This window comes from Lates calcarifer, linkage group LG8, assembly GCF_001640805.2.
Source record: "Lates calcarifer isolate ASB-BC8 linkage group LG8, TLL_Latcal_v3, whole genome shotgun sequence".
Classification (NCBI taxonomy): domain Eukaryota; kingdom Metazoa; phylum Chordata; class Actinopteri; family Centropomidae; genus Lates; species Lates calcarifer.
In genome coordinates this window covers 3,299,536-3,313,728 of record NC_066840.1, presented here as the reverse complement: position 1 = coordinate 3,313,728, position 14,193 = coordinate 3,299,536, and the positions used below count along the sequence as shown (strand labels likewise).

General features: G+C 39.2%; 1 protein-coding gene across 1 annotated transcript; it reads right to left on the bottom strand.

Moving 5' to 3' along the window:
• Window positions 1-5,089: 5,089 nt before the first annotated feature.
• Window positions 5,090-14,098, bottom strand: ptcd3 (pentatricopeptide repeat domain 3). Its single transcript, XM_018670302.1, has 23 exons — window positions 13,989-14,098; window positions 13,462-13,514; window positions 12,944-12,983; window positions 12,758-12,803; window positions 12,590-12,658; window positions 11,733-11,837; window positions 11,257-11,380; window positions 10,903-11,006; window positions 10,550-10,711; window positions 10,332-10,392; window positions 9,689-9,771; window positions 9,171-9,315; window positions 9,003-9,053; window positions 8,802-8,891; window positions 8,307-8,335; window positions 7,832-7,938; window positions 7,485-7,563; window positions 6,883-6,973; window positions 6,633-6,718; window positions 6,371-6,516; window positions 6,213-6,254; window positions 5,657-5,815; window positions 5,090-5,254 (listed from the first exon to the last, which is right to left on the bottom strand). The coding sequence occupies exons 1-23, from the start codon at window positions 14,075-14,077 to the stop codon at window positions 5,209-5,211; spliced, it is 2,007 nt and encodes a 668-aa protein (XP_018525818.1). The 5' UTR covers window positions 14,078-14,098; the 3' UTR covers window positions 5,090-5,208.
• Between the last annotated feature and the right edge of the window lie 95 nt (window positions 14,099-14,193).

Genomic DNA, 14,193 nt, shown 5'->3' with positions numbered 1-14,193 from the left:
AACTCTGTGCATGAAGTGTCAGAGTTGTGCTGCTGCTACCAGTCTCTACATGCAGGAATTCCTCCTTTCTCCCTCCTCCTCATTCCCACTCATCTCATACCTTTCCTTCCTATCCCTCCCCCATTTTTTCTCTTCCCTTTGCGCTTGTATCTCTCTCTCTCTGTCTCTCTCTCTCTCTACAGTGATGTGCTGAATCTTGTCAAAGTAAATTCCTCCTCTGTGGCAGAAACCCAGGAGGAACTTTCCAGAAGATCTTGACTTTTCTGCCACCCATTTCTCTGTGAAACACAGCCAGGGGTTCTCATTCATGGCTTTATAGTTAGTATCCTCCTGCATGACATTTCTCACTGTCCTCTGTTCATTTCAATTTTTCACACCACTTAACATTATGGTAGAAATCTACTCAATGTAGCAGTAAATTAAAGGCTGGGTGAAATATTGTTAAATATTATAGAATAGAAAATAATAATAATGATGACTTTCTCCACACTCTGTCATAATTTACATAAGATTAAAAAAAGAAAGGGTGAGGCAGAAGACACTACTTCAACCAGTCAAAGGAGCTACAGCTTTAACCAAAACCTATGGTTGGATTTGGTTGAGCTCAATTGTAAATGTGGGTGTGTTCTGCTCTGTTCTGACATCTTTAACATGACTGTTAAAGAAGAGGACTAGACAGTGATGTCAGTGAGTGGCAGAGAGTTAGTGCTGACAGACTAGCAAAATCTTTTCCACATCTGTTGTTAGTCAAGAAGCAGAAATAGATTAAGGAAAAGAAGTTCTTATTAACATCTGGACATTCCCCCTAAAAGCCACATTATTAAACTGACAGCAATGCATTTAGAGATACAACCAAATATTATTTTACTGTCAATTAATCTGCTGATACATTTTTAAATTAAGCCTCTGTCTATAAAGAATAGTAGCAATAGTAGCACCACAGTATGCCCACATGCCCACAGGTAGCTCACAGGGAAACACGAGTGGACCCCCTAATCCCTGCAGAGCTTTCACAACTTTGGTGTGAATTTGACACATTAACCATTAATTACTAACACACTTTTCCTGCTATAAGTCAAAATATCTGCTGTAAAAAATGGATATAAAGAGGTGGACGGTGGGGGAACATATATTGCCATTTCAGAGTATAAACTGCTCCACAACAGAGACACAGCCTAGCTGAACCAATGCTGAACTAGCGCTGCTTGCTAACTAGCTAAAGAGGTGCATACCCAGAGTGCTTACAACAGGTCTAATCAGGCAGCAAGTGGAAACACCTGTGTGGGTGGACCACAGGTGTGCAGGTTCTCTTTAATTATATGAAATCAAATTAGAACATAATAAAAGAAAGAGACAAATATTACCTTGAAACTCAGTTGATGATTGTGTTACCATGTGTATACAATTACAAGGACCTTGGATTTTGTGTGTTGCCTAGATGGGGCCGCGAGCTGACAACTGGCTCATGTGATAAGGCTGAGAGTATGTCAACAAGCCAAATAAATGAAGTCGGTCAATTCACCATTGTTGGCTGCTCCTCTGCCTCTCAGCAATGTGTGTGAGAAAGACATTGATAGGTGGAGATGGAGACAGAAATATCCACAGACTGGCTCAAATAAGAGAGAGAGAGAGACAGGCAGACAGGGAGAGTCAGACAGGCTGACTGAAAGACTGACCATTGTGCTGTTTTGGCAGGATGCGGTGAATGCTTTAAACACATGCTTCAGTGACTCATAAACCAAACACACACACACACACACACACAGAAATGCAGAAGAGTTCAGCTGATACTGTCTGCAGAATGTGACTCTCAACAAATAGAATATTTTATGGAGCTGTATATGCCCACGTATGTTTGTGGTGTGTATTTCCTCAGGTAGACATTAGCTAACTGTTAAGCTACATTACTCTACCATCACTGTAGTAACACGGCTTTTACAGTTTATTGCACTCTGTGGTTAGATCCAAAATAAAATTAGTCATATCAAGTCCAATTTGTTTGGACTTCATTACCCAGAAATCCAAGGTGACATTCATTAATGCTTTTTTTCCCACAACATTTTTGTTGTCACATATAAATTAATAACAATACCAACAACTCCATTTTCCCTACCTGCTTTCCACTTAGATTTTTTTCCTTGAGAGGGTATAGTATATGTTGTATTTCATTTGAATTGGATAACACATTTAAAAGATGTCTATCGTGGTACATCTGTGTTGTTGTGAGCCTGTGGGCAGGAACATTTACATCAACACAACTAAAGCCTGACTGATAAATGAGGGGATATTAGCTCATTGCAGATAGCATCAATGTATACAGCCAATAAGTGATAAGAAATTAAAGTTGTTAAAACAACAACAACAAAACAACAAGCAATATTATACCAGCCCAACAGTATTGAATTCCTCAGTATCCTGTAATTAGCACCTTTGTTGCTTTCAGTATACCTTTTCAAAAATGTTTATTTCTGTTAAGAGTTGTCTAAAGAAAATTAATATCAGCTCATATATCATTACATGACTCTTTAATCTCTAAAATACCTGTATCAGCCTCAAAAAATCCTCTGTCTGTTGGGTTATTAATACAACCTGACAAACTTTTGTTTCATTCAGATTTTCTATTTAGTCATTAAGTAGAAGGTGTTTGTGTGATCCTCTTTAGTAAGTGTACACCCTCCAGTAAATCTCACACCACTTGAATGTGTGGTTGGGCTGCTGTGCTGAGGCTGGTGACTCCAGCTTCATCCATCTCAGTTATGGAAAATGAAACATTTTTCACCACTTCAGCCCAAAACCGAGACTCAAGTTGCTAACATGGGTGAATTCTTGACTCATATCTCACCCCATGCTTGTCCAATGAGCCTATATGAGGAACTATTTCTTGGCTGACTCACCCAAACTCATAAAGTGACATCAGGATGGTTAGTGAAGTCATCTCTTTCACCCTGATCAGAGCATTCAGTCCTCTGTGCATTTGCCAATGTATCCCCCAGCAAGAAACCTGAGTTATACCTGTTTCTGGCTGAAATCTGAGATTTACATGTCTGCTGCTTGGTTCCAGAGCCTCTTAACACAATGTTGGTAGGCGTTAAAGGACTGCAGCATTAAAGGTTAATAACAGTGGCATTTAAGGGGTTATTGAGACAGAAAGCTTCAGTTAGGGATGAAATAATGCCAGACCTCAAGCTGATGTGACTGGAGGTCTGGAGATTTTCTCATCTTTTGCTCTTTCCAACTGTGTGGGATTGGCAGTGCTGGCTGCCACTTATTAGCTGTGAGGCAAGTAATGGGTAATGTCACTGCATGCAATTTGAGTTGTAAGTCTCAGCTCACTTTCTGTGAAAAAACAAGTTCACCAGGGATCTACAGTTAGCCTGGCAGAGTTTAGAGTTTCATTAACGCCCCCACCCTGCTCTCTCACTGCCATCTCTTTCTGCTCCTTCCTTCCACCACTACCACATGTTTATCTTCCTCCCTCATCCGCCCTCTCTTCCCCTCCTTTCAGGAAGCAACATTTAAATGAAAAAAACATTCACTTTTTTTAACCCAAAGCCCCAGAAAACTGTTTTTTATTTAAATCCTTACATAAAAAAAAAATTTAAAAAGCACCTTGTGGGAGAGGTATTAAAAGCATTAGAGGATGTTCTATCACATCCTGTGTTTGTGAGGAGGTTTGACCTCTGACCACCACTTCAGTACAGTAGACTAATGTTGCATAGAGGAGTGGGAGAGAGGAATGCCTGTGACCAGCCACATCCAGTGTTGTTTTTTTTTTGTAATCTTGCTGAATACAAACTATTTTTCATCCAGGCAAAAGAAACTCCCCATTGTTGTTGGTAACTTTACACTTCTCTCATTATTCCAGGTCTTTCAGGCTGTCCCTTCAGGACTCTATTCTGTAACTACACCACAGTACTTCTCGTACAGGGAATTTATAGGTGTTCATGTTTTTTTATGGTCTTAGGCCGGTCACTTGAAAACAATAGCAGTCTGATTAGTTATGTGTAGTTTGAAAGGTGACACTGGTGTGTTTATCAGTGTGTATCAGGGAGTACAGTTATAGTGTGTGAGAGGGAGTGCGAATGGTTTTAGGCAGGTTCTCTAGAGAACAATACACTCTGTCCCCAGACCACACCCGCCTTAAAGTGCCCCCCCCCCCCCCTTCCATTCACTTTAGCCCACTTGTCCTTATTTGGTTGTGCTGCCAGCTCGGCTGATGATTGGTTGAGGGGAAAAAAAAAAATTGATGTAGACACACACCTGGGCGGACTTGCACACCCGCCCACCAGCACTTGTTCTCAGCATCTCACATGTACACACACATATAAACACATACTATGCACACTATACCAATGCTTCCTCTATATTTATTGAGTGACTGCTGCTAAAATAATGCCATTAAACTAATGCAATAAATACAATTACCATACTGTTTATTTAAGGACACACACACACAAATACACAAAGTCACACCCCAGACACTTTCTTGTCTAGACATGCAGGCCATAAAATTGTCCGTGTCTGCAAAAAACACACACAGTGCATACCTGCATCTGCAGACACACCATTATCTTTATATCTGTGTGTTTCTGCAAACCCTGTTTTGAGGACAAATTAATACACTGAAAAGTCCAAAGCAGCATTCCAAACCCTCTGTGCAGCATTTTGAGGAAGTAGCTTATCAGTAATTTGAGGAAGTTGGTCAGTTATCACTCAGAGAAATGTACATTTGCATCTTTTCTGCTAGGCCACATAGTTTATAGTCATGGATTCTGGAAAAAACAGTCTATCGTTATTTATTACACTATCTGTAACTGATAGCAAAATTGCCATTCATGATTTCAGAATGATTTTATGGGCTGAGGATGGTCTTCTCTACTGATTTTTTCATTGTGCTTTATTATGGTGATAAACATCTGGTTTCCATAGAAACTGAGCTGAAAAAGTCAACTGAAGAATAAAAAGTGGGAAAGAAACAGTGAATATGACACTATCTGGTATAATCCTGTAAAGTGAGCTACTTGATAATGCCCTGAAGCAGAGAAACAGCAGCCTCTAGTTGACACAAAAGAGAAAACATTAGGACATGTTCAGATTGTATGAATGTCAGATCTATTTTATTACACAGATACAGAAATAAGGACAGTCTATAGATTTTTCTGATTTTCTTATCAGTGAATTTCTTCGGTTTGCTTGGTATCGTCTCCTTCAGTCTGAGGATTCGTCTGCAGGCTCCAGTTTAGATAAAATGGCTCTGGATGGGACAGAGAAACAAGATTTTGTGGAGGTAAAAGACTGCACCAAAGCTGGGGACCGTGTCACAAAGATATTTATCTTATTGGTAGTGTTAGTCCAGGATTACTTTTGCACCTAGATTAGAGTACTCAAAATGAGTCAGTTTCACACAAATAATAACTATAATATATAACTATAATAATAACTTAATAACTCATTTTAAGCCAAAAAAGTTAGCTACCTCCAAGCTAACTCAGAACTAAGACTCATATCTCCATAGTAACAATCAGTGACACGTTCTGACCAGTTGTACCATTTTCCACCACTGTGAGTGTGGTTTTAAAAAACCCTCCTTTTCCCCTGTGACATGACATATGTGTTAGTGACTGTCTCAGACGATCACTAACTCTTTGCTCCTCACCTTTGCTCCTCAGTCAGCGTAAACTCAGCCAGTGTTCGCTTTGCCAGCTGCGATGTTGCTGGCTGACAGAAGGCTGCAGACAGCTGAACAAGGTCCACTGCTTTCTGTGGAGAGCCTTCGCTGTGACACACCGACAGGAACTCGTTCAACAGCTCCACCCTGGAGAAGAGTCACAAGAAGAGAGGTGATCAGAACAAGTGCTAAAATGGGTTCATTTCTATGACTTGTTTACCTGTTGAAGTCACATCCAGAATCACTTGCATTAATGAATGTAAGGCCTGATGGGTTGTACAGGTACGTCAAATGACATCTATTATTTCAGACTACTAACATGTTTACTGTCAGGCTCCAGCATGCTGTGGTGGACAGTTGGATAGTTAACTATGTGTGATTACCGGATAGAGAATACCATTATAATACTTCCCCAGATATTTTTTTAAAAGTTTTCTCTTGATACGTGACATGATGAACATGTCATAAATCAGAGCTCTTTCTTTCTATGTCTAGAAAAATAAAAGATGATCTCTTTATGGTTGTGGTTTGGGTGGGCACTTACGAAGGAACTCTGTTGTTGGATTTGAAGAGCTGCAGCATGTTCCTGGAGAGAGGAGGATAGAGGGAATTAGAGGGGTTAGATAGTTTTTAATTTGACAGAGAACATCAGCAGAGTTGGTGAAGTACAAGCTCTCTTATAAAAAGGACAGACACTCTCACCAGGCCTTTTGGGTCTTTTTGGCTCTCAGCAGCAGGACAGTGATGTTTGAGAGAGTAGAGGCAGTCCACTCCAGAGGCGGCTTCACTTTGTCACTGTCAAACGAATTCATTACATCCAGAGCACATGTCGCAAAAGACTCCTGAACCTGCAGACACGCAGAGATTTGTTTTCACTGTCTCCCAGAAAGAAGATCACACTGTGTTTAAAACTTTGAGCACAATTAGACAATTAGGCAGCTGTGTGCCTGTTCCTCTCACTGACCTCAGGACTGTGTTTCTCTCTGGCCATCAGGGTGAGAATCTCATCCACCAGATCTGCCCTATTATGATGACCCAGAGACACAATATCTGGAAAACAAGCAGAGAACACCAGAGTTAGAAAATAGATACAGAATCACAAAATGAAGACCTGAGTCACCCAGTTTAAACCAGCAGAGCCAATACAATCTGAGTCATTACCTGGACATGTACTGAGCGATTACCCATAACTGAAATGTCCGCTTAAAACTCACCTTTCCATATCTCAGGAAGCAAATCAAGGCGACTGTCAGTGTCCAGAGCCTGCAGCAGGTCCATCATTCCCTGAGTGTTTGGGTAGTACAACTAGAAATACAGAACATGGTAAGAGAGAAAAGATTTCAAACATATTAAATGAAGTGTTTAATGCAGTTTTAACTCTTGGACTTAATCAATATTTTTTATATATTAGCAATGGATCAAATGACTGTGATGTGTAAAGGTATCACTTGTACCCACAGACAATTATTATCAGACACACAAACACAAATGGATGCTATTGTTACTTAATGTCCGGTGGCCATGTAAATAACACTCTAACCATAGCAACATTTCTATGTCCTGTATTGTGTATTTTCTATTGATTGTGAGCAGTGTTTCCATTCTGCTGCCCCAAGTGACAAAATAGTATATTGTAAACAGACACTAGATCAGTCATGCATACAAGTATGAGTTTTACAATGTTTGCATAATGGTTAATGTGACCCCAACTAAATAAAAGATTAACACCCTGTTGTGATAACAGGGGGGGGTTGATGACACAGTGAAGTACCAGCTGCAGCTTGTAAGGTATTACTGTGGTGTAGTGATAACTGACCGAGGGAATGAGCTGTCTGTACCACTTCAGTACTACATCAATGTGCTCCATCAAGCACATCAGGTTGAAGAAGCGGCCGCTGGAGAGAAGAAGATAGTGGCTCAGTTACATAGTGTGGAAATGCATTTGATGTATTTGTAACACAGATGTTGGCCTGGTGGACAGTTATATTAGGGTTATGATGATGTGGCTTAATAATGTTTAATATTCAGTATTTACTGGACATAATTACTAGATATCAGGCTAAGTTGAGGCTCGTAAATATATGCTCAGTAACTTACATGTCGTTAATGAAGTGACCACAATCTCTCAAAACTTCTCAGTTATGGTGGAAGGTTTTTACTCACTAGTAAGTACTCTGTAGGAAGGGCTCTCCCAGCAACTTCCTGTTCTCTCCAACCTCTACTAAACTGTGTACTTTATAAGCCAGCTCCATATCTTTATTATCCAGACACTGTTATGACAAAGATGAGCACAGAGAGAAAAAAAACAGGTTGGGTAGATGAACAGATATACACCTGCTTTACATTAACAAAGGACAGATGGAGAAGATGAGGGTATCTGTATGTTTTAAGACTAATTTACGACTTTTAAAATACCATTTAAATGCAGGTAGGCTCATGTACAAAGCTGTCAAAACCAGCCTATGCTATAGATAGAGCATATAACATGTTTAACCTTTGTATAAATCTAAAAATAGGAAAAGAAACATGAGTGCTTGATAATAAACTTGTTATGTGAGAGTCTAGAAAATGACTTGCACTGTGCAGAAACACACTGTCGATAAATATTTATACAAAACAAGTTATAAAAAAGACTTACTACTCTCATTGCATTACAGAAGAACAAAACTGGAAAGAAGAAGAGAGAGAAGAACAAGTTAGTAGCAAAAGCCAAATACTAACAGATACAAGTCTCTGCTGTGTTACAGTGAACAGAACTGTTTGTGTTTTTTATATCCATTTAAAACAACAGCTCATACGTTTTCAATCAACCCATTCTGCAGTTTCATTTAAGCAATTCAAGTCAACTGAATCATCTTGGTGAGGTTGAGGTTAACAATAAATAAATAAAATCAAGATTTATGTCACCAAAAATGGCAAATGTAAATTTAACAGGATTCTCCTACACGCTTGGAATCTTGCAATCTGCAACCTCACTGCTTGATGTCACTAAATCCCACACACTGGCCCTTTAACTTACAGCTTCTCTGCACTGGAGTAAATGAAGCCTTGAGAGTGAGAGTTGATGCAAGTGACAACTTTTTCTGATTACTTTCAAACCCTCTGTCTGTAAAAAGGTGTAACATACACATACCATCATCAGGGTCCTGGCAGGTCAGGCTTCTTCCAGCCAGCTCTGACATCACTTCCTGTAAAATGGCAGTATTGTGTTGGCTAGAGGGGCCTGAAAATAAACAAAGCCACTCAGTTCAACTCAACATGCAGACAATAGCACCAAAGACTGTACCATAGTGTTCAGGTGTAATATAACATCAAACCCCACTGCTGTGCTTACCTATTCTGCAGAAGACTGACAGGATGTAATCATAGGTAGCCAGGCTGGGAGCTGAAAACACACACACACACACTTTAATACTAGTGCAGAATTCCATTAAAATGTCAATTAGAATCAGTTTGGGTTAAAAACTTTGTACTCTAACACAGTGTGTGCACTAATAGTTACCTATTCCCATAGCCTTCATCTCATTCAGAATGAGTGGACTTTTTGTTTTGGCATAACTGGCACAGCGTTTCAGAGATTTAAGAACACTGTTGAAGGTCTGCAGGTTGGGCTGAATCTTCTGTTGATTCATCTGGGTCAACAGCTCCTGCAGATGAAGAGAGACAAACACAACTACAAGTCTTAACTGGGTGACAGCGTGTAAAAATATTTCACTTGATGTATACACATTTGGGAATGCTATCACTTCTGAATTAAGTCCAGCAAAATGCTATTTGGCCACATTAGTGACTTTTACTGCCACACATGGTCGCTTTAAACGTCCTCAGTCCAACATGAGAGGATGAAGAAGTAGCACTGCTCAGAGGATGTATAGTAACCTCTTGTCTTGTAAATGCAAAAACGTATATATAGCTCATTTAAAATACAGTGTGAAGCATATGCATTGACATTTTTTAATGGCATGAAAAGGTCTTTTTACAAAGAAACCTGGTTATCTGTTCTCAAGATCAAATACATACAACAATCAGGTCCCATCTCTCAGTGTTTTTTTCTTTGAGATCTGGAACTGCTAAGATCAGCGCATTGAAGATGTGGACGTCACCTGGAGACAGAGGGTTGGGTTATTAGTCATCTGCTTCCAATACATTGCAGTTTTCACAGGGATCAACAACACTGCTGACAATCATTTTGTAGGTCAGATTATATAAAATAATGTTTTTTCTTTAAAAAAAAAAAAAAAAAAAAAATCAGTTATGGACACACAGCAATACAAGAGGTCAAAACCAATGTAATGTATTTTCAATCAAACATAACCAAATAAAAGAAACATAGTGAAAACACAGTGGAACCACATGATGTTTTAACTGTGACACTTCTGCAGTTCTCATGGTCGCGCTATTTTACAACATAATATCATCTGGTTAAATTATATGCACAGAGAGGTAAACTATCAGTTTAACTTATTAAACTTTTAACCAAGAGTTTTAAAGCAATGTAGAAAAATATGAAAACATGACACTTAAGGATAAGTGGTATAGATAATGAATGGCTGGATGTCAACGTTATCACTTAAAGCTATAATATCTACTCCAAATACTGCCTTTAAAGTAGTGTTGGCATACTGCAACTAATGTTCTTCTCCTATATTCTTTTAAAACTCACCAGTCAGTCTGTCGTTAAGCATGTCAGTGTACATGCTGAAGGCCTTTGCGTAGGCTCCATGCTGGGAAGAGATGGACACAGATGAGCAGTTAATCTAGGATGCACCAACATGTTATCATTCAACATCTGAAGCTGAATTATTTTCAGCAGGTAATTGTAGCCGATGTGAGCTTCTCTTTCACCACCACTACTGACACCTGTAATGAATCTGCCCATACCTTTACCATGCCTCTGATCAGAGCAGAGTAACACTTTGTGTCTCTCTCTGGCAGCAGTTTGAAGATTCTCTCGGCGTTGTTGTCCTCTTTCCAGTTGGACTTCAATTCTGAAGCCTGAGGGTACCTAATTTTCCTCCACGGCCCCCGCCTCTCTGATTCTCTCTGAATACACAAGGATGAACGCTGGTAAGCATACATATATAGTGTAGTATTAACGATATCTGAAGTCTCTGGCTGAATGTGGCCAGTGCATCCATTTACTTGCTGCTGCAGAAACCCAAACTTAAGTTTATTATGCTGTTCTTTTCTCGTCACTGAACATCACCCTGAGGTTTGAATCAGCGATCACTCACCACATCCTCTGTCTGTAGAGCATCCTCATTGATAGGGTTTCTGTCACAGTAGAGACAGATCAGGTCTAACAGGTCGTGGGTCGTTTCCATGGAGACTGCTGTGCCTGGAAGAAAAAAACAAATAAAAGGTTAAAAGACTTTCAATAAAAACTGATGAAAATAACATTACAAACTCTGAAAGAGTTGAGCTTCCACAGCATGTGCACTCTCTGCTTAACAGTTATCTCTGTGTTCACATCAAACTGTAGAACAGAACTGTAAACGGTATAGTAGGATTACAGTAACATTCATAAGAGAGAGAACATGCTGCATATGTATGTGTGTGTGTGTGTGTGTGTGTGTGTGTGATCTCACCAGTTTGCAGTAGCTGGTCATACATGTCAACAGCAGCTGTAACTCTCCTAAGGTTGATTCGTTCCTTCAGTGCCTCCTCACTCACCTCCTCCAGATGCAGTGACACTGTCTTTGGCATCAGACACTACACACATACACACACACACACAAACAGAAAAATAAAATCAATGGAATAATGTGAGTGCCAAAACAAAAAAAATCACCACAGCTCTGACTGAAGGTCGCACCCCACTACAGGCTGCTTGGATGGATTGGATATACATGGATACATTAACTCTGTCCAGTCTTCTTACAGCAACAAGAAGCAAAAAAAACAAGACATTTTTGCTATCAGAGTGTAGCTATAATTTATATTTCTCAAACTGCGCAGAATTAAGCTGTTCAAGTCTTCTGTGTTACTATATTTGACCTCTGATCTTTAGCCCTCTCACTATTGAAGCCTCTGCATTCACTAGCAGGTACAGACAGGTTCTTACTGGTATATGTGGTTCAGCAAAGTCCTTAGTGAAGAACTTTGGGTTGTTGTTAATAAAGAATTTGGCTGCATTCTTTCCAGACTCCTGAGCGAGAGTGAAGTACTTCTGCAGAGAGAGGAGAGAGAACAATACATCAGTTACAGTGACAGACTGTATCTCTTGTGTACTACTGCAACTACACCACAGAGGGCAGTCTTTTCTTCACTTACTACACTGATTCATTGTTATGTCTGGCCTGTACTGCTGTATGTTATCATAGTTGTTCATATTGTGCTTGACTACATCTTTAAACTGTATATTCTCAGCATAGTGGGTGTTAAAACAATGTTATAACCTTAATTTTTTTTAAACCAAATATATTTATGATACTAGTAAATGTGACAAAAAATAGCCTTTTCTGACAGCACACATTTTGACTTGTTTGAAATCACAGGGGAAACAAATTTAAAAACAGAGCCTAGGAACAGAGTGGAGCCTATCTGAGCTGTCATCTTTTTGTCTACTGTACATGAAAGGTGAAAAGATGCATTAAATTCTGCTACAAAGTTTTTGAGGTAGTTATAACACCAGCTTAATCAAGAGTGTACTGAAAAATGTAGGCAAAATTTCTATGCATCATGATATCTATTATACATGATACTAAATCTGAGACTGTCTTATTGTACCATCAGAATTAACAGCTGGTTAAATGAGTAAAACTAAATAAACAACAAATAAACTGGTTTAAACTATAATAACCCACTAGTCCCTAAATAAATCAATATCAATTGTATGACTGATTTGAGAATGAAAATAAACAACAACAAAAAAAGCCAGTGGAGTAATGTTGATGTGAAGTGTAATATGTTTTGACGCACAAACTCAGACGCGTTCTTGGGGGAGAGGTAGGTGTCATCCTGGAAGCAGTAGTGAAGTGCTGTAGGATCCTAGTGACAAAAAGAAGAGACAGTAAACAAACAGATAAACTAACAGTTTTATTTCCACAATGAAAAAAAGCAATTTGAAGGAAGTGGGAGAGCTCTCACCCTGCCGACAGTCGAAGCTAGAGCCTCCAGCACCGCCTCTTTGCTCCTGTTTAATAAGAAACATTCAATCACTGTCTCATTTTAAAGGACACTTTATGCAAAGATAAATACATGCCAACATTTTTTGAACAAGTCATCTGGCTGTCTGCAGTGTTTGCCTCATGCAGTGTTGATATGGAAACATACCATGTTTTCTTCCTGGGGACAACAATATTCTCTGTAGATTCTGCAAAACCATGGAACAAGAGGTATGACTTTAATGTAAATGACATTCTGAATATTATTTTTTTTTAAAAACACCCTGTCTCTAATGAAATATCCTTTGTTTCTAGAAGATGATGGCAGAATTATCTTCTACTCAATAAATTCATTTTAACAGTGTGGCTGGTTTTATTCTTTTTTTCCCTTATTGTTCACAAATCATTACAGACCCAAATCAATAAGGGTTTAGTTCATCTCTCAGTACTCCCTGACATCCCTACCCTGTCACTGGCTCTCAGTCCCAAGGATTATCCTGCTGAGGACATATATAAACTTACTAGTAGGGCATGTTCATTCTAGGTTTTAGTCTTTTCATGGGATTTGTTCATCCTAATAGAGTCAAGAGGATTACTGGGCTTTGTGTATATCTTGAAGCAGTTAAAACGTTGTAAATTGTCTGTATTGCAAAAATGTTTTTAATCTCAGCCCTCTTTCAAATTTACCTTTTTTAGCTTCAGTAGCTTGTTGTCGCAGAGCTGGAGACCAACCAAAACTCCTGGAAAACATTAAACATTAATGAGCGAAAAAGAAGACGCACAGAACGTTTTGATGCACAAATAGTATCTACTATTTAGGTGGACTGAACCTATTGAAAGGTTAGGCCCAATTTGCAAAACTTGGTTAAGACAAAAAGCAATGTCAGACATTACAGCTCCATGCATGGATGAGTTCAATACAGTCAAAAAGCAGAATGAGACAAACAGCATGTGCCCTTGTGTAAAAAAAAAAAAAAAAGGTCCGGAGTTCAACTCATTGATTAAAACAAACTGTATGAAAAACTGAAGGTTTGTCTAGCACTATATCTGCAATAGGTGGCAACATTTACTGCAGTGAGGTCAGTAAGCTTCATGAAGACATGACCTCCTGTCAAATGATGCTAGCTGCAGATGTCAGAGCAAACAAAAAAATGATATAAACACCGACTGAACGACATTCTGCTTTTGAAAATCAGTTTAGAATCTTTTCTTACCTGTGACCCCACAACTGCTCAAAGTTATTTGTCAGAAATCGTCCGTTTTTCTGAATATAACGCCCTACGTGCCTACCGGGCGCCGCCATGTTGTTACAAAGTGAAGGCTTCTGGGAGAGAAAAACCATGTCAGTCAAGTAAAGGGGGGGCGAAAATAATAACAAATTGTCTTTTGAAGGAGGTGTGTGATTGTCACACACTTTAG

Bases quoted from the DNA above. Each gene is read 5' to 3' on its own strand.
- ptcd3 (XM_018670302.1), bottom strand. From the start codon at position 14,077: ATGGCGGCGCCCGGTAGGCACGTAGGGCGTTATATTCAGAAAAACGGA. The intron at 11,381-11,732 runs GTAAGAACCTGT...GTATGTGTGTAG, and splicing joins TTGCTGAACCACATATACCA to TGTCTGATGCCAAAGACAGT. The intron at 7,564-7,831 runs GTGAGTAAAAAC...TCTTCTCTCCAG, and splicing joins TTCCTACAGAGTACTTACTA to CGGCCGCTTCTTCAACCTGA.